At 39.7% G+C, this 23,438-nt stretch overlaps 1 protein-coding gene across 1 annotated transcript in view; it reads right to left on the bottom strand.

Moving 5' to 3' along the window:
• The window catches only part of POU6F2 (POU class 6 homeobox 2), a gene marked incomplete at its 5' end in the record, with an annotated part of 57,704 nt that overhangs the window by 6,511 nt on the left and 27,755 nt on the right, over positions 1-23,438 (bottom strand). Inside the window, 2 exons of the mRNA XM_009573593.1 lie at positions 6,726-6,894; positions 18,803-19,009. Coding sequence (XP_009571888.1) covers positions 6,726-6,894; positions 18,803-19,009 — 376 coding nt within the window. The remainder of the gene's footprint in view (positions 1-6,725; positions 6,895-18,802; positions 19,010-23,438) is intronic.

The raw sequence follows: 23,438 nt of genomic DNA, 5'->3' as shown, positions 1-23,438 counted from the left end.
AAAATAGCGCTTGTATCAAATCAGAACCACTTCTACTTCAGGTGTGATTCAAAGCCCTTTGAAATCCATAGAAGTAGTCCCTTGATTTCTATCAGCTCCGTAAAACTCAAATAGTACTATGAAGACCACTTTATTCACAACATTACCATATAACAGCACTGGTCTGTTTTACTCTATTGCCATTAAAATGCCATAAATGCATGATCTTGGACTCTATGGACTAATACATACACATACATAAGTATATATAAATAGATAATTGACTTTGTTTTAATAAGTTCTGAGCTTTCAGAACAGTTAAGTGTATAGTGCACTTCACAGTTTAGGAAGAGTAGCTTATTGAAGACTGCAAATAAACCAGTGCTTTTTAAATTAAGTGGATATGCTAGAGAAGGCAGCATAATGCCAACAGGAAAATAAATAATACCAATCTCATTGAGTGGTTGGGATCTACAGTAACAGCATTTAAAAATTCCCAATGTACCTTATGGCTTGATAAAACAATGGGTGTGTGTCTATGAAACTACTGGGTGCTGGAGAAAGGTGAGAGTTGTCTGGGACCATTTTAGGGGATATGCGTACATATCCCCTAACAAAAAGGAAGCCAGATAAAATTCCCCCACATGTCCTGGTGGATGGTGAAGATGGGTGAGCAGAGTGGAAGAAACAAAATCCATAGGCTCTCCTGCATTGAAACCCCTTTTTTCCTCCTGAAGGGAATACTATTCAACTTTTGAATTCTTCTGAAAATCCTGCATGAGTTTGTTGGTGAGTGCAAATTTGCTGTGATTTTAATAGTTAGAGGAAAGAGTTGCTAAAGAAATCAGTGCACCCTGAAGGAGAAAGCAAATTTCTGTTGTGCAGAGTTCTACCATGGGAGGCTTTACAGGGGATGATTTCCCCAGTCAGACAGGAGGAGAAATAGCTGGCAGAGGAAGTCCAATGGAAAGTAAATTGGATAAGAGAGGCAGGACAAACATTGTTAATGGAAAATGGACTGGTGCTCAGGGGAAAGAAAGACGAAAAAATTGTTTGTGGGAGGCATTTTAATTTTATAGTAACAGATGACAGTAAAATGAATTTGGAAGGAAGAAAGGAACTTCATGGAGACATAAGTCTCAGAGCATGAGGGGAAACCAGTGATTTCCACAAAGAGAACATATGGTGGAAAAGTTAAAGAAATGAGAAGACAGATGCATGTGAGAAGAGGAAAATGAAATGGAAAAAAGGAGGAATAATGATGTAGAATTGAATGAAGAGAAAACAAAGAGGAGAAAAGCGAAAAGAGATAGGATGAGACAATATGAAGAAATCATACAGAAGGGACAGGAAGAGTAGAAATGAATCTTGCAGTCCTTGCTTAGGCAGAGCTTCTTTTTAAATGTCCTTTCTTTGGAAACAACCATAATTTGTCTTTAGAAGAACTCGTTGCTGGTGAGGGATGAGGGGGTGAGGATGAGACAAAATGGAGAAGCTATAAAGAACATAACAATCCAGGGGGGAAAAAAAGGACAGGAAATAAAAAAATAAAGGGGAATTAAAAAAAAAAGGAAGGAAATGCACCTTTTTTAAAATTAGGAAACATGTTAAAGAAAAAATGTAAAACCATAAAGAATATATAACTAGAATGAAAAGCAAAAGGAATAAAACCAAGGAACATGGAACACTAAAGTCATTAAAGCCCAATTCTGACCCCTTTCTCATAGTACTTTAGTAATTTCACTGATGTGAGGCAGCCTCTTGTAAAGAGTTACTCTCTTTACAGTAAGCGTGCAGAACCTTGCCCCAAATAATTATTTATTTACTGAAGTTATGTTGCTCTAAGCAATTTAACAGAATAAGGTAGCTGAATATGCCTAGTTTTACATGAACTTTACTATATTTGGCAACAACTTCTAGAATACGGCAAAGGTACTTGACTCTAGGGCCTCTGCTGGAGGACTGGACTGCAGCTTTGGAACGAATGAGGAAAAGGAAACAACAATATTCCTGCCTCAGGAGGGGTAAAGCAATCAAAGAGGTGTTCAGGACGCCACAAGTTGTTTCTTCCTGCCCTCACGCCTATGGATTTCTTTCAGGACCACAGACCCATTACAGGCCTTATCCTCATAAAAGACTTTGAATGGACTTTGGCAGACACTAGATTTCAATTGCAGGCCTGTTATACAAAGCTCTGCTAGCCAGTGTGGGAGCTGGGACACTAAGAAGGCTTTGTTCAATTATGGGCAATAGGCTTGACAAAGCGGTGCTCCTGCCTTTCAGTGATCTGCACCCAGAAACTGGATGGATTCTGCAAAGGAGAAAAACAGGGGTGGCTTTCTGTCTCTTTATTTCCCTGTGTGCAGACACAGTTGTATGCAAATGGATTTTTAGTCACATGAAACAATTTTCGAATTCATGATGATCAATTAATACTGTTTGTCTAAAAGGGTGGTATTATCAAGGACAACGAAAAGCTGTAAAGGATCCCGTCTGCCTTTTCATGTTTCATTACATTTCCCTACTGAACTGACCATATTTTCTTCTTTCTTGTAGGCTCTTTTAACATTACTAGAAACCAGCAGGTAGCTCTCTTGTGCCCTGGAACATTGTCACTTACGTGCCAGCTCAAGCAGGCTTACGCATGCAGTGTTAGGTCCAGTTTGTGGTTGGCTAGATGCTCTCAAGAATATGCTGGACAGCCATCAAGAATCATTGAGACAACTGTTTTACTTCTCACTGGGTGATAACGCTATGTAAATGACAGAAATGAGTTGATCTGCCCCTCAGACTACTCAGTCTGTTGTCTTGAATAGCTAGGGACTGGATGAAGCCTGAAACATACATTTAGAACAATTCAAGAACTTTTTATTCATATGTAATTATCATCATGCTTTTTAATAGGAGATTCCTATAAATACCCTCTCCCTTTAGAATGCTCTTAAGTTCTGGATCCCAGTGAATTAATTCCCAAGCACAACGCCTTCCTCAGTCTGATTGTATGAAAAGTATTTTCTTCTCTGAGATCCCCACTTGTCGATTTAATCAAGCTTTCTTCTGTTTTGAGCAAGGGAGAAGCACTCCAACTATCTTCTCTGTGCCATTCATTATCTCAGATAGGGTATTGACCATGGCCAAGTTTGACTGGCATTTGCCATTATAAGACAAGTTTCTGGTCAACCACTTCTGAGAATGAAGCTAATAAATCATGTTGCTCTGCCCAGGATAAAAGAATTGTAATAACCTCTTTTATTTAAGAAGCTTCAGTTTCCCTAAAACTTGAAGCATGGCCTTGATAGCTGTCAGGGAGATAGCGGTTATGTCAGTAATGGGCTTCTTGCCATCCCAAGTAAAAATTCATCTCAAACAAGTCCAAGCAGGTGAGCTTCCAAAATTGCATCTTTACTCAGTAGAGATTTGCTAGACCTCTGTGTGGATTTTTCTTTAAGATTTTCTCTGTACTGAGGATGCTTGAGCCTAAGGCTGAAGTAGATGGAGAAGAACCCCCGCTCCTATGGTTGTGGCTCTGGCCTGCTTTGGGGCAGGACAGCAGTAAAGACAGAGAGACTGACTTGCCTCTCTTCTTGGTGATCGTTTTCCACACTACTCTGATGGCTTCCAGGAAGGATGGGAGTGGTGTCTGCATGATGTGGTTGCAGAGGGGGCAAAAGTTAACCTTGAGTCTGAAGAAAAAGAAATAATGGAAGGAAAAAAACCCTGAAGACTACTAAGGAGCTAGGATTTGAGTTTGGAGTGGAGGGAGAGAGGGCCTGACTGTGTAGAGAGTAGTAATCACTGTGGTAGAGTAAACAAAACAAGGAAAAAGAGGCGGCACTAGTGATAAAACAAGGTAGAGGAGGACAGAAACTACCTATGAAAAGGCTGGTAAAAGGGACACAGATACGGTCTGGGGACAGAGACTGACTGGGAGCTGGAGGAGAACTGAAATGGGAAGAGGAGTTGAGGAATAATGGACTTTGGGAGAAGGCAAGAGGAGAAGAAGCACTGAGGCAAAGGGAGCGCAGATTGTGTGGAGAATGGCGTGAGGAAGTAATGGGACTGGATCAGGACAAGTGGTGGAAGGAGTCAAGCCTGAGAGGAATGAGTAGAAAGTCTATGTTCATTAGTGTATCTCTCCCTCTTCCCCAAATTGATATTCCTGTGCCTCATACTCCTCTGCTCTCAGCCAAATCCATGAGCACAGCACATGTCATTCCTTTTAGAGCAGGACCAACAAGATGATAATACAACCTAGCAGCCTCTCCATCCATTCAACTGACAGAAGATCTCATATTTCCAACTATGAATATAAGCGTTATCTCACTGTATGACTGACTTCCATTACTATTCTGCTTTTGTAACAACCTTGAAATTTATCCAAGCAAAAAATGCAGCTAAAAGAACATCCTTAGAGTTGCACAAATAAACACTCAGAAGCTACAAAATGCTGGAGCTACAGAAGCTCACAACGCAGTGTAGCATAGTTTTTGAGCCCCAGATTACCAGTTCTTTTTCCCCAGACCCCTGCCTCGTCCAGTGCAGGATAAATTGTGCTTCATTATGGAGGAACTGACTGATGTATTGCCTTTTTACTTGTTCAGTGTGGCCTCAGACCTCTGTTAAAGCTCTCCACTAAAGACATAGTTATTCATTTCCTCTTGAGCTCTTCTGGTTTTTTAAATCTTAATTTATTTTCTTGTGTTTCTACAAGATGAGGGTCTTCCTGTTCTCATTCACAGAGAAGTGGACAGATATTAAGGGAAAAAGCATTTTTGGGTACCCAGTCTAGGTCAAGTAGGAGATGATTTTTTAGACTGTGTCTTTAAATGGTTCTTTATACTGTTCCACAGTGAAAGTGCACTTAAAATCGTAACTGTGAGTACCAGGTTCTTCTGTAAATTAAAGTCCAGAGTCTCAAGCTGGATGTTGAGGGAGCACTTGTGAAAAATCTGTTTTAAGTGACTTGCCTCCCATTGCACTGGAATTACGTGGCAGACAGAAAGCTTCAGCTCCTCAGCCCTCTACTCTTTGAAGCAATACCATCCCTCACCCATCTACAGCTCCCTACCTCAAATGTTATACAAACTGGGGAACAGCTTAGTGAATCAGGTAGGGAATAAACCCTGGGACAACAGCCCGCCTTTTGCATTAGTGATTCTGATGCATCCCTAGAACAATTCCATTGGGAATGCACTGAAAGAAGGATGAGAAAAAAATCATGATTGCGTGATCTTAATCACAAACGTATATCATTATCATAAAATACATGTTCTAAGAGGAATTGCATACCGTTGAACAAGCAACTGTTTTTCTAGCATCTCCTAACTTTTGATGCATCTATCCTGTAAACTCAAAAGAGCTTCTTCCATGTTGCTTTTATTGTGTAGTGCACTTATCCACATGGGGAAATTGACTGGAATAACTATTGTGGGGTAGAGTACCCCTCAATAGTTATTCTAGAATTTTTTTTTAATAAAAATGTCCACAAGGGAGGCTATTCTGGACTAGCCATTGAAAAGTAACTTATTCTGCACTAGCTATCTTAGTCAATTTTCCCACATAGACAAGGGGTAACTTTATGTATTTTTAACGTGAAGTCTCTTACTTGTCTTCTTCCTACAAGGTTGTTTACATGAGAAAATTTACTGACAGAGCAATAGCAGTATATTTATATCACTATAATTATATCTATATATTTTATGTCCTTACAGCTACCAATGTGGATATTTTTATTCCAGAATAAAAGAATTCACACTGGGAGTTATACCAGCATAATTTTATCACTATAGCTCTGCTAGTAATTTTCCCATGTAAACAATCTCTGAAATAATCTAACCAAGATTTTTTCACATCTTCTTTTGCATGACAGTTTCTCCAAGCCCTTCATAAGCTTGTATCAGTCATATATTTTACATTACCAATACAGTGTGAGCTACAGTGTTTATTTACTTGAAATATGTACATGGAGTATCTTTGAACAAGGTCACCCAATACACTCAGATTTTTGCAGATGTGCAAAAACTGTTAACGCTTCTTGTGTATACTTTTAACGTGTTTTTTTTGCTATGTAAAGACCAAAGTTAATGCTGATAAGGTAACAGCAAAGACTCTGAACTGTGTGATCTGGAAGAAAGGGCTGTTCAGGAGGTCAGCTGTTACAATCCTACCACTGAAACTCAGTTATTTCACTGCAGCGTGCTTCTCTTTCCTCTCCCACTTTACAGTTCTTTCGTGTTTAAATTGTGCAAGCTTTTCCTGGCAAGAAAGGTCTCTTGCTCTAGAGTTGTGCAGCGCTAGGGTTTGTAAAATGGTTCGCTACACTAACTAAGCAAACAAACAGTAACGAACAAGCAGCCTAATCAAAAGTAGGAGGATCTGTCTGCCCACCAAATTCTGAGCAATATAATTTATTATATCAACTGATTCAAAACCTTCTAATTTCCAAAGAACTACATTTTAGTTAAAAGAACTACATTTTAGTTAAAAGAATTGCCCTTGTAAGTCAATTAATGTCTGCTACCATTTTTATGACTATTTTTAGCATTGATTACAATTTCTCAAGGCATGTTTACCTTAAGCCCCATCCATGACAGCACTTAGCAGTTCTTATTGGCAAGAGTCACTCTACTTAGCAATATACAATCTACTATATGGAAAAAAAAAGGAGGGAAAGCAGATCAGGAAACTCCGCAGTGAGGAGGACAAACAGAGGAGAGAATTAGGGAGAGCCAGGGAGCAATACTTACTGCTGACTAACTGGCCAACACTCAAAGCTGAAGAGGAGGAGGATGAGGAGGAAGAAGAGGAAGCCTGACGCACTGGGCTTTGAGACATAGATGCTTGACTGTGAGCCAAATGCAGGAGATTGGGTTGTGAGGCTGCTTGTCCCACTTGCGTCTGGGAGGGCTGATGGAGCTATATGTTAAAATGTAAAAATAGGTATTTAGAAAATGAAGCAGTAATAGGAATCTTTCAATGCACCACCTCACCCATCTACTTCTGGGGAACAAATCCCATAGGCACATTAAATACCATGGACTTAGTTCAGGTGACAGAGTGTTACAGCAGGAGCAATCTGAGCTCCTTTGAATTCTGACTTTCCATTTTTTCTCAGTTTAATTGGATACTTAATCTAACTGGAAGCTAAATACTTGTTTGAAATGGGTGATAAGAGACCTATGACATTCCCAGCAGCATTCTGATTTAATAAATACATGTCCTTACCTGTTTTCTGACTCATGAAGTCAGACTTTTATTCCCTACATGGATTCTCGTATAAATCAGCATTGTTTCAGAGAGGTCCTTTCATACTGCAGGACCAGGGCCAAGAAGAGTGGGAATGGGGAAAGGAAGATAAATTGGGGGAAAATCCTTTCCTACAGAAAGGAATAATTTGTTTTATGACATTAGATCTAGCAAACAAACAAAAATGTTGAAACCTTATTTCTCAATTGATAAATTGTCCTTGCCTAAAACACAGTGAAAATTCTGAGCCCCATTCACATCAGGACTGTGTCAAGTAAGACATACCTAAAAAGTCTAGCGAGTGCGGTAGATGCAAATGATACACTGTGACACGTGAATCTGGCTTTATAATTTTTTTTTTACAAATTTTACAACAGTGTACTCTTTGGTTGTTCACTAGGAAAGAAAAGAACCATTAATCCCTTCTGCCTATAATACTCTTTCACGTGGGATTGAAAACTAGGAACATTCTCCGGTACTGGTTTTTACATAAAACTCGCAGCAAATTCAAAGGGCACTCTCTCTACAGAACGAAGGTACACAATGGACTCACAGTTTTGAATTGGCTTCTAGTAGTCTAGTAAAGCCTTTTCAGAGCCTAGTAATACAGTAATATAGTCCTGATACACTCAGGTGACTGCTACTTATTATATCTTTATTTTATGTTGATTCTCGATATTGATCAAAAAAGATTGCAAAAACATACTAAAAGGCTTCAATTTTAAGTGATAGCTGTTATCTGCATTCTCAGAAAGGGGAAAAGATAAAGGCCTATTTGGCCTTGCTTGAAGTCAGTAATTTAAATCTATTTCTTGAATTCTAAGGAGTATGAGTTTTTCTCTTTTGATATTTAACTGAACAAATGACTTCAGAAAAGGAGCTGAATTCATTAGTAATACTCAATTATATATAATACGCTCTCAGAACACATAGAAATGACTGATGCTAAGTAGACAACAAATTGTGTGGCATAGTAGATAAAGGTATCTGATCACATTCAAGATGACACTTTTCTGTGGAATACATATGAACAATTTTAATGACATTATTCCTGTTATGGGTCTGTTTAAGAATTGAAAAAAATTACAACTCCTTTTTCTACCTCCCACATGGAATGATATAAAACAAAATGAAGCAAGAAACTTTGAGTTACCATTTAATAATGAAAATTACTTATCTGACCAGTTTTAGCCTATTCTGACTTCCCTAGGGATCAATAAACAAAAACATTTTATTATCTCAAGGAGGTTTTTTTGGATCAAGCACTTTTTAAAAAGGTAAAATTGGCACTGTATCAAAGGGATAATAGTTGAAAAGCTGATTGAAAGGTTTCCAGATTTCAGACTCATGCAAGCACGGGGCATCTTTAAAAAAAAATTCACTGAGGGCTGGATTTTATCTATGGAGAGTGCCCAACCCATCTACTTTTGTAGTATCTTCTCCTACAGAAGCAGTCCACTAGGAGGGCTGGCCTCCTCCGAATGCTGCAGAAATGGACTGCCTGTCCATTATGCTTGCAGACTGCAGCTTTTAGAAACAGGCAGGCGTTTGGGCTCTGGGTCCATTGTCCGAAGGAATCTCTGGCAAAACTAAAGATTTCAGCCTAGGAGAGGGAAGGCAGGTACTGTATTGAGATGAGTTAGATGCTTTCGCACTATCTGGAAGAGCCTTAAAGATGTTAGTGCTTATCTGCAAGGATGGAGGAGCAAATGTAGTAGCTATCTTTAAAAAGAAAGAACTGCAAAATTCTAGTCCAGTCAACTAAACTTCAACCTGTGGAAAAGTACTGAAGAAAATAATCAAACAATTTGTAAGCACCCGCAAGAAAACAAAGTAGCAACAGACAACTTGGATTGTTAGAAACAAACTGTGTCAAACCAATCTGATCTCCCTCTAAGACAGGGTAATTGGCCTTGCAGACAGGGAAAAAGCAGTAGGTGGTTTGACTTTACAAGTCTCTCGGCACTCCCTTGTGTGACATTCTTTATAACCTAGGGAAACACAGTTTAGATGCAATTGCTGCAGAATGAATGCAAAAGCAGTTAGAAAACAAAACTGAGAGGATAGATATCTATCTGTGGAAACGGAAGAGTGAGTGGATGGTGCTTCAAAGAAGTCTGACCTCGTTCTGCACTATTTAATATTTTCCTAATTACCTGGATGATGGAGAAGAGAATATACTTTTTAAAGTTACGTGCTGATGACATGCTGGGAGGGGCTTTCGATAGGCTGGAATACAGGATTAGGATTCAAAATGATCCTGTCAGTTTGAACATGCCACCAGCAATACTGGGGTGTTGCAAAAGTGAAGAAAAGGCAACTTCCATACTGAGCTGTGTGAGCTGGAGTGACGTTGGCAGTGCATGTGAAGAATCTTCTCTTCTACTAAGCACTGGAAAGACATTAGCAAGGGGGGCACCGTGCCCACAGCTAGATGCCACACTTCAGAAAAAATCTGGACCAACTGGAGGAGAATAGTTAGAGTGGCTGAAGGCCTGGGAGTTACCTGAGGCTTATGAAGGCACCTGGAACGAACTTGTTGCATTTAATCTAAAGAAGGGAAGACTGAGAGGGATATGATGCCTGCCTCAAATACAGGCAGAGCTAATGAAAAGAGGAGAGAACGAGTCTGTCTTACATTTTATAGTGGAGAGAATGAGGCGCAATAACCTGGAAGATTCAAATTAGATGCTGGGAAAAGCTGTCGAATGTGGCAGTGAAGCACTGGCATAAATTGCTGGGGGAACCTGTGGAGTTCCTATGAGAGTGCTTAGGAGCAAGTTAGACAAATACTGGAAGAGCTACTCCGCCTGAGAACAACAGGGTGGACTGGATAATCTCTTGAACCTTGACCTTCCAGCCTTAATTTTTTATGATTCTATGCTATTTCCCATCCGTGTTTCTGAAGGAGAAATACATGATCATGTAAGACACAGATGGCAAATCCAACATTTTCCAGCCATGCTACACAATTGTCCCTGAACACTTCAACTGCTGAGCATGTACACAATAAATTTGAAGCTTCCAGGAAGCACCAGAATGAGAGGGCATTCTTCATTCTCCACCCGTGCATGCAAAGCGTGCACACAGCCACAGCCACTACGTAGCACATGCACAATATGCTGGTTAAGTCTAGGAAGTGTTTGATTCTCTGCACATATATTGCACAATGTATTTGCAAATGTATTTTTGAAATAACTGGGATACCCAGAAGCTTGGCAGTTTTCTTGTCAGACATCCAGAAATCTTTGGACAAACGTAAGAAATTCTCAAAATTTAGCTGGGCAAAAAGGGATATGGCTAGTGAGGTCTGGATGCACAGTGACTTTAGATGTAATAACAATATATAAGGGATATTTACAGATTGTTGGTTTCTAACTCACCGCTTGTGAGGGAAAAGGGAGCAATGGGGTTGGAGAAGCAGTCATCTTAAGGCCTGACCAGGGACTGAGGGAGGATTCCATCTTTAACTCCCTACATAATTTCCAGCACACCTCCTGTTTTACAGACGTGATAGTTAAGCTGTAAATGTCCTGCTTAAAGAACAATGATAGTTATCTCTGTCACAAAATTGCATTAAAATACTCTCTCTCTTTTCATCCACTACAATTTCCACTCCAGAAATAGCCTTAAGGAGAGGCGACAATTAGATTATGAATTAGATTCTAGATGACAGAATCAATTCAAACTTGCAATAGCTGACTTTTCCCAATTTTGGACACGTATATATGATATGAATTATATTTATGACTGTTGTGCATTTTCCATCCAAAGACAGAAGGAGGCACAGAAATTACAGAAGCAGTTGCTGTAAGTGCCATTCTGTGTAGGTGGATATAGTAGACACGCCGAGAATGATGACTGTATGCAACACTGATCAGTATCTGGCAGGAATATATATATGCACACTACAGCTAGAGGAATAAGATGAATATGAGAAGCATAAAGTGCAGCATAATACTTTATAAGAATAAACTGAAAAATGTAAAGGGCTTGATTCTTATTTCTTTTACATCAGTTTTACATGCTGCTGTCAACAGTGAAGGTAATTGCAGAGGCGAAGAATGAATTAGGTCTGTAAGACTAAATTTTGTTCTTAAATTATGTATGTAGGATATTCCTACACCTGGGATAGTTGACTGGAGTCCTGTATTAAGGTCTTCTTATGAGATCAGGGATGTTGTTCCCTGCATCCAGAAAGTTACATGATAGTGACAGAGTAACAAAGTATTTTGCATAAGCTAAGGAAAGAGAAAGAAACTAAATGGAAATAAAGAACGAACTTTCAAGAGAATATCGCCCTGTATCATAACAGAACTGCTACTGGTTTTACAGAGAGTCTGGGCGAACAGCAAGGGCAAAATATGGCCCTAATGGAAAGGACAAGAAAGTAATGGGTTTAAATTGCAGTAGGGGAGGCTAGGGTCAGGCATCAGGAAGACCTTTCTAATGCTAAGGAGAGCGGCCTAGGTTGCCTAGGGATGTCGAGGAACCTCCATCACTGAAGGTTTTTAAGAACAGATTAGACAAACATCTGTCAAGAATGATATAGGGACAGTTGATCCTGCCTAGGGGGAGCAGATGGACTGCATGACCTCTTCAGGTCCTTTCCAGTCCTGTTTTTCTATGATTCAGTGAAAAGGAAATCTGAGAGACGAGGAAACACAACAAATTAGAAAAGACAGAGGTGAAAAAGACAAGTATAGCAAAAAGGGCAGAAGGGATGAAACTAAGAGGAGTGGCACAGAGAGCAAGAAATAAATTTAAAACAATCCCCTTTATGATACAAATAAAGATTTTCAATTTTTTCTGATGTCAGCTAGTTCTTCCTGGGAAATATGGACATTAGCTCTAATAAAGACTAAAGTCCATGCAAGGTGCTGAAAAATAAATGCCTTGATATAAAAAGACATTCCCAAACACTTTGAAATGCCATGATAATGCCTTGCAGAAGTAGTCGTTTAAGTGTTTCATGCTTCCATTTTTCCTGTAAATGGAGTTCTCTGTTTTGTCTATGTTTCCTAAAATGTGCCATACATTTGTTTTTGAGAAAGAGTGGTGGTGTGCTGTGGCCACTGCATGATTTCAGAGCACCATGGCAGAGTAAGTCTGTCTTCAAACCTACTCATACTGCATGACCAGATATGGGCTTCAAAAACATTTTCTTAAATGGAGAGAATAAGTTATTGCACATATCCACACGCTTCATGCCAAATCACTTTCACAGTCAGCTCTGCCAGAATGTTTCCACTGTGGCCCAAATACTGTACCCCATCACCGTAATTTAGCTTACTCAACTAAATTCAAGCAAGTGAATGTATGAATCTGAATATAAAAGCTATTTGATGCTTAATAAGTATTTTCTCTCTCATTATAGTATAATACAGTATAGTATATATAGTATAAAGGGCCTCTATACACACTGCTTAGACTGACAGAATAGGTACATGTGGAAACAGCAGAAAAAAGCTCTTTGGGTTCACACAGGCTGTGCACATACTCAGCTCACAATGAAGACTACAGCAAAGAAGTGCTCGTGTGCTGTGAACATAGAACATAACTGGGGGTAGGACTTTGACAGCATCTGCTGAAGTTCTTTCAAAGCCTTTCTGTGGGATCAGAACTACGTTCAAAGTATATGCTGTAATTGAAGGTCTCTGGGCTCTCTAAATGGGGTTGAGGACACAGCCAGGCTTCTGTAGAAGATACAGTTTTATATGCAAATCAGGTGCATCAGTCATCTTTCTGACCCGCATCAGAAATGATATAATGTCAATATTACAGTAACAGACTTAAATGTGTAGGAAAGTGCATAATTCAAAGGTAACAGTAAGAGTGAACAGTGCTTTACTCTCTCTATGCCTCAGTTCCTTAGAATGACACAGGTGGTGTAGTGATATCTTCCCATTCCCAATGGTGTGGTGCAGTTATATTGAGTTTTTTGAGATATCCTATTCCTACAAGTGCAGATGCCACAAAGAAAACTGGTCAGGAAGAGACATAAGTTACAAGTCAAGTCTTCATGCTGTGGCAAGGAAAATCTGATGTGGTCACTTGAACTAGTAAATAGTCTGGTAATCTTGACTTTCAAAAATCTAGTAATTTTATCCATGGATGAAATGGAATTGTGCAATGCTGATGGTAAAGGAAAAGCAAAAGAAGTGAGAAAAATTGTCACCCTCATCACTGAAAGTCATATAAAAAGCAAAAGGAAACCAAAGTTGGATTGAGACAACACAGTTTAGTGGCTATATTCAAACACAGAGAAAGAAGAGTGCATTTCTTATAAAACAAGACAACATCAGAGCAGTAAGAGCATCGCAGGGAGAAAATGATTGAGAGTTGGTTAGATTTTAACGGGAGAGGAAAACAAGGGATTGATAGAGTTGTGACAATGAGATGGTAGAGTATATGTGGTAGATTGAGACTGCAGAGAGAAAACGTCTGGCATGAAATTTGGAAAGCAGATGTACAAGAATGACCATAGACCCATCTGAGAGCTGTCTATGTCTTTTCAACAGTTTATCTGGGGCATGATAGCCAATGTCAACGAAGATGGGGAACTGACTATGTAAGAAAATGCTGCCTAGTAGCTCATTTTATTGTGTTAGAGTTGGCAGAAGCTCAAAGCGGGTAGTGCTATAAGACACGATGAAATATGAAAAGTTCTGGCAGGCAGTGTAGATAAAACAAGACTGAGGACAACTGGGACTACAGGCCTGATTTAATGAATCTAGTATGTAGAAGGAAAGAGCCAGACAACAGCAAGAAGGGAACCTGATGATGAGTTACACTGGAGAACAACGTAACGTGTAGAAGTTGCTTCTGTGTGCTGTGGGCAAGAAAATAGTTATGAGAACACCAATTATTAGGAAAGCTGTTTAAAGAATTCGTAAACAACAATGTGTTTTGAACCCCAGTGATCACTGGCAGCTGGATTCTTCTTACCTAATTTCACTCATTTAAGAACTAATTGTCTATCCTAAAATAGCTACCCTAGCTCCCTCTCACATCAATGGAGACAACAGATACCTTAAGAAACCTAACAGAGATTCAACCTATCTAAAAATCATTTTATTTTGACAGCTTGAGTTGCCCCTTGGACATGCATATGTCTCCTTGTCTATGTCTTTATGGGAAATCTAGTTAACTAGCTTCCACCAGATACCTACCTGCTCTATGACTAAGTTAAGCAAGGTGAATCCTTTCCTAAATTTCACAAGACTCCAATTCATGGTTCAAGTTCTTCTGTCAGTTGTGTTGGTGTTAACAAGTGTTGTTAAAGATATGAAAGAACACCTTAAAACAAGGTTTGCAAATTTGATAGCAAATGACAATGCTAACATGTTGTTACAACAAGCTCATCTGTTCTTGAAAAAAATCGTGCTTTTAGCCATACAACCTGGATTTTGACAAAATCCCTCCTGAGAGGCACGGAGGAAGTGCAGAAGTTAAGGTTACAAGGTACTCTTCTATTACGAGATATAAACAGCTTAAAAGCAAGAAACATAAAATTAGGGAATAAATTGTCCTTTTTCAAGAAAGGAGATTACAAATAGAGATTAAAGGATTTATACCAAATTTTTTGAATGGTTTTAGCAAGCAGCAAGAAAAGATGGTAAACAATGGTTGAATCAGCAAGAAGAACAGTGAATTTCTTACAGAATACCATGAACAACTTACGGATCCTGTTTACAACATGCCAGGGGAGCATTATGATGGATGAGATACAGAGTAGATAGGTGCAAAGTGATTCATATTAAAAGGAACCATGTTAATGACTCACATGGTAACAATCAGGGAATCATAGAATCATAGAATCATAGAATCATTAAGGTTGGAAAAGACCTCTAAGATCATCAAGTCCAACCGTTAACCCAACACCACCATGCCCACTAAACCATGTCCCTAAGCGCCTCATCTACACGTCTTTTAAATACTGCCAGGGATGGGGACTCCACCATACCTGGGCAGCCTGTTCCAAGGCCTGACCACTCTTTCAGTAAAGAAGTTTTTCCTAATGTCCAGTCTAAACCTCCCTTGGCGCAACTTGAGGCCATTTCCTCTCATCCTATCGCTGGGTACTTGGGAGAAGAGACCAACCCCCACCTCGCTACAACCTCCTTTCAGGTAGTTGTAGAGCACGATGAGGTCTCCCCTCAGAAGCAATGATGTACCATGGTGGATACATCTGCTTATTGAAAAACCTGTTCAATGAGCAGAGATAGTTAGAAAAAAAGCAGGAGGTTAGGCTGTATTGAGATAAAGACAGAAAATAATGCTGAAAATATTATAATGTTATTATGCAAAACAGTGATGCATCTTCACTGTGATCTTGGCATTCAGTTCTGATCACCAAATCTTGAAGAGATTCGTGTGGAAATTGAAATGGTTAGGAGATGGGCAGTACAAATTATTAAAGGCAAAGAAAATTTTGTTTATGAACAGAGCTAAAAAGGACACAGACTACAACAGGAGTGTAAACAGCTGCCCACTTTAGAAAGCCGTTACAACTTCTAGGAGAATTCTTGGTGTGTGCATAGATGCTGCTGCTTAGATTAGCAAAATCTTGGAAAACAGTGAGAACACTGAAGCTTTAACTACTAAGTGTAATTTAAATCCCCACTGTGGGTAGTTTAAAGAACATAAATCAGAAACATCTATTTATTCTTAAAAACAAGAGGAATAGGATTACAATGGAATTGCTTATATACATTAAAAAGCAACCTATTTACAAAACAGAAAAAGAAGCACTGCTTTACACTATGAACCCATTTCTATGAGGAAACATTGAGGTTTTAGTCTGTCAAGTTTGAAAAAGTTGTATGAATAAATAAGGCATGTAGTCTACCTAAGTAAAGCTGACTGAAAACAATATCTGAGGCATTTAAGTCTTCAGGCAAAAAGTAAGCGCTAGCATGCATTACTTAGCAACTGAAACAGGCTACACAGGTTCAATCATTGTGACTCAGCTAACAAGCAGCAGCTTACTATCATCACTTGCAATCACCTCTCTTTCTCCTGCAGTACTTAGTTTCCAAGGAAGAGACAAGTTGAAAGTTAAACTAGGATCATCTGCAGCTGGAACATTTCACTGCATTATTTATTTCCTCATTTTTTTCTCCATGACATTCTCAAAACTTTTCCCAAACTTGTCTTGTACTCTTCTTTGCCCTTTCTGAAGCTTCTTTCATCAAGTTACAAGACACCAAATGCTGTGTGACACCATTTTCAAATGCCCTCTGAGTTTGAGCACTCAGTTCTTCTGAAAACAAGGTTTTAAACTTATGACTAAATATGCTATCATTAGCCAAACACTACAGTTTGGCTAAGTCTTTACCCGGGCAATAAGATAAATTCAGGATGTCTTTATACTTGTGTAATTCTAGTTACTTTTCAAATGATATCGCAGTTTGTATAGTACTAACTCAATTGCTTTTGACTGTCCATCAGCATTATTCTTATGAGGAATGTGGCCTTTACCTCTTTTCTGCTCCCACTGAAATCAATGGCAAAATTTACTGTGACTTCTTTCAGTAAAAGCAGAAAAGCCAGTAGAGGGAGCACAAATACATAGAAATAATTTTCTGCGGTTCCTATAAAAATGATGATGTGTACTGTCTTTTCATGTATTATTTGCACTACTTTCCCCCCACTCCCCCCAATCAAAAATACTGTCTTGATCAGGCTCCAACAGATGTAGGTAAGGAGGCTCTGTGTTTTTTGGTGGCCCTTCCTGCAATCCCTGGGACCTCAGGACTCTATGTGAGAGGCACAGGCTGGACCCTCCGAAACTTTATCTTGGCAAAATAATGTTTTCTACCTATGTAGCACTGCTGGGCAGACCAAAACAATATGGGGCACATCCTTGGCTCTTGGACACAACCAGAGCTCTGCTGACTGACGATCTCTGCCAGCTGATCATTGCACATGAGCCCACAGCTTGGGTGAACCAGCACAATACAGCATGATATGGCTAAACAGTGACTTTCTTCCTTGAACCCCTGCTCATTCAGCAAGCTGCAGCCTTCAGCAGCAGTTTGTCCCTTTATGTGAGCCAATGCCACTAGCTGTGCAGAGAAAGGTCACATCTCTGTCCCCTCTCTGCCCACTAATACTACTGGAGAACATTGCCTGGAAGAGGTTGCTTTGCTGCAGGACTTAGAAGGTGCGTTGCTCTGCAGGTGAGAAGGTCTCAGGGAACAACACAAGACCCCTGTCCTCCTCTTTACTTCTAAATTTCATGAGTTTCAAATGGGATCTCAGGATTGCTATGCTTTTTGAGAGCTTCCCCCATAAAGGAGGGTAAGATCTAATCTCTTCAGGGGACTGACTCAAAAAGAAACACCACACTCCCCGCCCCCCCAAGGAAACCAAATGTAAACTGCTGAGTTTCTTATTCCATTGTCAGGCTTTCTCGTGCTGGACAACACAGAGCTTGCCCTCCCATCCATCCCACTTTGTTTGAAACCACGTACATGCAACAATTGCAAAAGCACTTGCCAGTAGTGTAAGTCTGCTCCCATTAAAGAAAATAGAGTTAGATAAATGACAAGTGCTTTGGAAAATGCCTCTGCTAGATACCACAGAGGATAGGATGGAAAAAAGAGTATGTAACCCCTTGGATGTGAAACATTTTCAAAACAAAGAAGTCACCTTAGAGATCCATCGGCTCTCTACTTCTAAATTTGGGGGGGAAAAAAAAAAATCAATTTGGAGTTCAGGGGGCCCTGGGATTCTCAGAAACATACAAAAGGCTGCTCCCTGCGACTAGAGGTGTAGGCAGGAATAGCAAACCAAGCACTACCAGCAATAGGAATGCTAAGCTGAACATTTAAGAGAGTGACACTTTTATAAGTACCTTTTTAGTAATAAATTTGATGTCTTTTCCATCCTCAGTTTCCTCTCTTTCAGAGAAAAAAGGTGGCACCACAATTCTTTGCTCTACAGATGTAGACAAAACTAATGAATTTGACTTCAGAGTACAATAAAAAGAACTATAGAAATCTTTTCGGACCTTGGTGAAGTTGCTGCACCCATCCTGAAGTCTGTGAACTAGCTGGTGCCTTACACTGAATAATAATTTCCCTAAAAATACTTTCTGTCTATGCAAATATACACAATCATATCTCATTTTTCAGTGAAGAAGACTAATAAGTTTTTACATTTTTCTTTGTTTTCTCTGCACATTGCAAAACATTTCAAACCCCAGCCTACTGAGTGACCACTGGGTAACCAAGGAACTGAACTTCATAGGCCAGATGGGCCTCTCCTGTCTCATATTCCTACTGTGCTTTTGCTGCAGAAGATTTCTCAGTTGGCCCTATATTGACCTTTAAAAGAAAAAAAAAGAATAACAGGACGACCCCTGAATGTATAAATAAATTATGTAATATGACATTATATTATAACTACATACATAGTATGCACCAATAGACTATGTATAATAGAATTAATCTTTTGTTACTAAAAATGGTAAAGAAGTGGGAGTTTTTAGAAAGGCCATGAAAGAGTCCGTGAGGAGTAGAAGATTTCTGCGCATCTGTTTTGCTAATCATTCAGGCTACAGACACTTTACCTGCTGGCCTGGTTTGAGCGGCGATAGTGTTATTCCCTGGGTATTGATCACTGGGAGTATCTGGTTGCCGATGACGGTAGCGATGATCTGACCCTGGGCATTGGTCAATAACTGTGGAGTTATCGGCTGCACCTGAAGTCCCTGAGCTCCACCTGCTGCCTGGCTGGAAGGGACTGGATTAGGCATCAGTGGGATTGTTCCAATAATCTGGAGAAAACGACATAGAAAGGGAAAATGCAGACATGCCGCATACGCTTGCCACACATAATTACTTGTTTTATGTGTGTTAAATCAAACTTAGGTGAAATAAGCACAGAGAGACAGATATGACAGGCTGAGGGTGGGAAAAAAACGTTCCTTTACTGAGGTGACGAGGATTTTCAAACTCATTTGTCGCATCACATATCACCTATATGTTTTACCACTGTCCACTGTCACCCCCAACAAATGTGCTGTGGCTGAGAGTGTATGAAACAAATGCTGGAACGTGCTCTGGCCCCTGGATGATGCTTTGTTCCTACCTCTCATCTGAACACAGAGTGAAATAGATGCAAATATCAGTCTGTTTGTCTTGCTTTCTACAATTAATCCGTACAATGTTATTAACTGTGAACTGAGGTGCTCATGTAATTTTCCTTGATTTACTGATACCTAGTACTCTAGATGACCACCTATTACTCCCATGCGATCTCAGGGAGGAACAAAGAGATACTGGTGCCTTTCAGGACAGGGCTTATTAAGATACATTCATAAAAATGCAGCTGCTTTTGGATGACAGCTAAGTAGTACAACACAACAGGAGGGCTGCTATTAGATAAAACATTTTAGCTAACAGTTCTGGGGCAAGTACTTGCAGAAGGAGATACTTGTGGCATCTCAGATTTGAGAATACAGTGATTTCCTAAAATGTGAACGTGCCTGTAAAACTAATATTAGGATGAGATGTCAAACAGATACTGTAAGAAAGCTTCTCAGTCAGTCAGGTTGAAGAAAGTTACGCTACATTGGAAGACTTTTTTTACAAGTATTAGAGCATCTGAAACAAACTTCTGATTAAACTTGCGAATAAAACCAAACTTTTTTTTTTCCCCCCCCCAAAAAACAACAAATGAAGCTAAAGTCATAGGATTATTGCAACAGGAAGATTAAAAAAAAAAAGGAAGCAAAACACATCTATTTCCTTCACCATGTGTCTTTTGACTTTCTCTATCACAGCCCCCCCCGAAAACATCTATCCTATTGTAAGGCTTCCAGTCTTCCCTCTGCAGAAGTCTTGCTTCCTCCTCTTTATCCTCAACATCCACCACACTGCATGTCCCTGTGGTCCCCCACCAGTATGATCCCAGTTGCCCTCTGTCCCTTATTACATACATTGACTAGTGTAGACCTACTTGGTTGCTGAGAAATAGGGTGAATTATGGTTGAGTTTGAGTTCTCCCTGTTTTTCCTCAGTGGGGATAGTAACAGGGTGGCTTTCCTCAGTCTATCTGCTGATTCTCACTCCATTTAGGAGCTTAATCATCTTTTTAGATCTTTTTATTTCTGATAAATTTTGTTGAATTGGTCAGCTGTTTCAAAGCCATTAGGTAGGTATGGAGAGATGGATGGATGGAAAGAGGGAGAGAAGGATAGACAACACTAGTCATAAGACTAGTTTCCTCATCAAAACAGGCTAAAGTGTTTCTAATGAAACTTGAAGGCAAACTTGTCTCCAAAACAAACATATAAAATTCCTACTGATTTCAACAATTAATTTATATTATACCAATGGGAACTGTATAATACAGTGTAAAATTAACTCTAAAATAACTTTTTGGTGCAAACATCAGTGGCTTTGTGGGCAGACCGCTAAGTTACTTTCTGAGAGTGCAGAACTAGAGGAACAACTCTGAATGTCTTGCTAAAGATATAAAAATGGTACATGCATGAACTGTGTTGTGAAGAATAGCAGGGATCTGCGAAGACCTCTGCATATTTAAATCACCAGAAGTGATACACAACAACCCCAGAAAATACATCCTCAAGAAAGCATCATGTAATGATATCCAACTTACTCAGGCATAGCTGGAGGGGCATGAGACTCTCGTCAGAGGATCACCCTCTTCCTTTCGTTATTAGGCTAAGATATGACTCAATCAAGTGACAGCATCCTAATGACTGACTGCTCCTTCAGCAGTCACAGCCCGACAGTGTGCTTCTAGGTAGGCTCAACTGTGAGGTACAACGTGACAACTTCAACCAACTCCTTGAGTGAAAAGAGTGCCCTTGGTTAGCTATGGCAGTTCAGCTAACAAGTGGTAAGTGCTGAAGTCATCATCAATTTACCAAACTTGCCCAGTTAGAAGAAGTTTGGATGGGAAAACTAGAGAACCATAAAGAAAAAGCAGGACAGCTCTCCTGTGGGAGGACCTGGTAAAATGGCAAGCCCACCTACTAAACTGTATTGTAAGAGCTGCATATATCAAAACTGTTCAAAACACTGTAAAGATATCATTTAGGTTCTCCTTAATGCATTCCTAAAAGGTAGACAGATCAATAAAGATTACTACCCCCATTTTACAGGGCATGAAAGTGAAGCACAATGGAGCATATTCAGACAGAGGTTGTGGTTTGGAGAGTTAGCCTTATAAGCCAGAATTGCCTGCGAGTTTCTGTCTGCAGATCACAGTACTTTTGTATTTTTTTAAGGTGTCCCTAGCTGAACTGCAGCTGCTTTACTGTTCCTGTGAGAAGGGAGGCTGTTCACTGAGGAGGGAGGCATTTATTTACATCATTATCAGATTTCAGAATGTTTTCTAAAATCTGACTTTCAGCATGAATTAAATACAACTTCCATGCAGTGCAACATGTAAATTTCTCCCAGTTTTTGGCAACCTAAAATATTTATGGGTCACAAATATATTCTTTCGCTTTCAACATATCTCACCAAACACAAGGAATAATTCTTCTTAATTTTATCAGCAGAAACATAGCAAAGGCCCTCCTTCCTTTGCCATGTCAGTAAAGGACGCGACCTTGGAGTGTCATTACTCCAATGTAACTTTAACTATCAAGGTCGTAATCCCAGCAAAGCAAAAAATGCTGTGCTGGTGTTATCAGTAATAGAAATGTTTGCATTCACATTTAAAATGCATTTCTTGGACTGCAGTTGGACATTTTATAGAATGACAGTGCTGAAGTGGACAGTTTGTAAGGTCAGAAGCAGAAGGCTATCTATATGTATTAATGTGTGTCACACACCATTCTGTACATGGCGTGCTGTACATGCACACAGCTAGAAACGGAGCAGGGAAAAAACAGCTGGGAGAGGTGTTCCAGAAGGACAAATGAACAAATGCCCTCAGGGGTGTTACTGTAGTAGCCAAGGGTAAATCTGAAAGGGAAACAGTTTTCCCATTTTCTGAAACTTACAGAGATTTCAAGATTTTTTTTTCCATTTTATACCAAAATAAAGTAAAATCTTGCCTGATTACAAACAAGACATCCACTTGTTTCTAGTTAACCAACAGGGCTAGTTTTTATTGCATGCATCTTTGATATGGCTAAACCCAGATTCAAGTTTCCCCTCTCAAGTTCCCCCTTCTCCAAGTACACTTCCCTAAATATCCTAACAGCTCCCTGATTCACACATAGGAAGGAGTACTGAAACTGGATCCCCTCCTCAAATGTTGTGTGATTGTCCTGATGCTGGTCCAGATCCCTTTTCCTCTAATTTTGGTACGAAATTTCACCCTGGGCCGTGCTAATCTGTCTTGTTAAAGTATCATAAAAGCTGGCACTTTACAAAGACAATTTATGGTTTTAATACATTTAAATTTTCTGAAGAAATAAAACAAGACCATGCCACGGGCTTGAGACACTGGCGTGCCACAGTACAGACTATTTAATCGCCAGTGATTTTCCTAGTGGGGAGGCATTGCTCCTTTCTAGCAACTGCTGCTATTTCAGATTATATTCAAGGACAGTTCAGGAATAGCATGTGACAGGGACTTATCACACAAGATACTTACAGAATCACACAATCACAGAATGGTTTGGGTTGGAAGGGACCTTTTAAAGATCATCTAGTCCAACCCCCCCCCGGCCATGGGCAGGGACACCTTTCACTAGATCAGGTTGCTTAAAGCCCCATCCAACCTGACCTTGAACACTTCCAGGGATGGGACACCCACAACTTCTCTGAGACATAGCAGAAGAGGCTTCTTACTCTGTCAATGTTTGGACTGAAATTCATGAACAATCCCACCTGTCAAACACGTTCTTGAGAAAACAAACATCCCTAGAAGTCCTCATGCTACAAAAATATAATTTAAAATGTTTTGGGGTTTTTTACACTATGAACGAGACGTTCACAATTCCTTTTATGCCTCATAGAACTGAAAGCAAGCACTAAGTGTTCACAGAGGAGTTGCAAAACAGGTGTCGTACGCAAAACAACAGACAGTTTTGAAAGTCCAAGGGTTAATTCAAGGAACCCCCTTGTCAATGCTCCATAACCTTTAAGGGAGTCAGGCACAGTAATCTGCAGAGCACTGTTGATTAAAATAAATTACACCTGGTTGTATCTGCCTGAGGTACAGGTTCCAGATATAGCAACAAAATGTAGTGCAGACGTGACATTGGAAATCGTACCGAG

Source organism: Fulmarus glacialis, unplaced genomic scaffold, assembly GCF_000690835.1.
Source record: "Fulmarus glacialis isolate BGI_N327 unplaced genomic scaffold, ASM69083v1 scaffold35772, whole genome shotgun sequence".
Classification (NCBI taxonomy): Eukaryota; Metazoa; Chordata; class Aves; order Procellariiformes; family Procellariidae; genus Fulmarus; species Fulmarus glacialis.
Note: the sequence above shows the minus strand (reverse complement) of the source record. Positions and strands in the feature narration are given on the sequence as shown.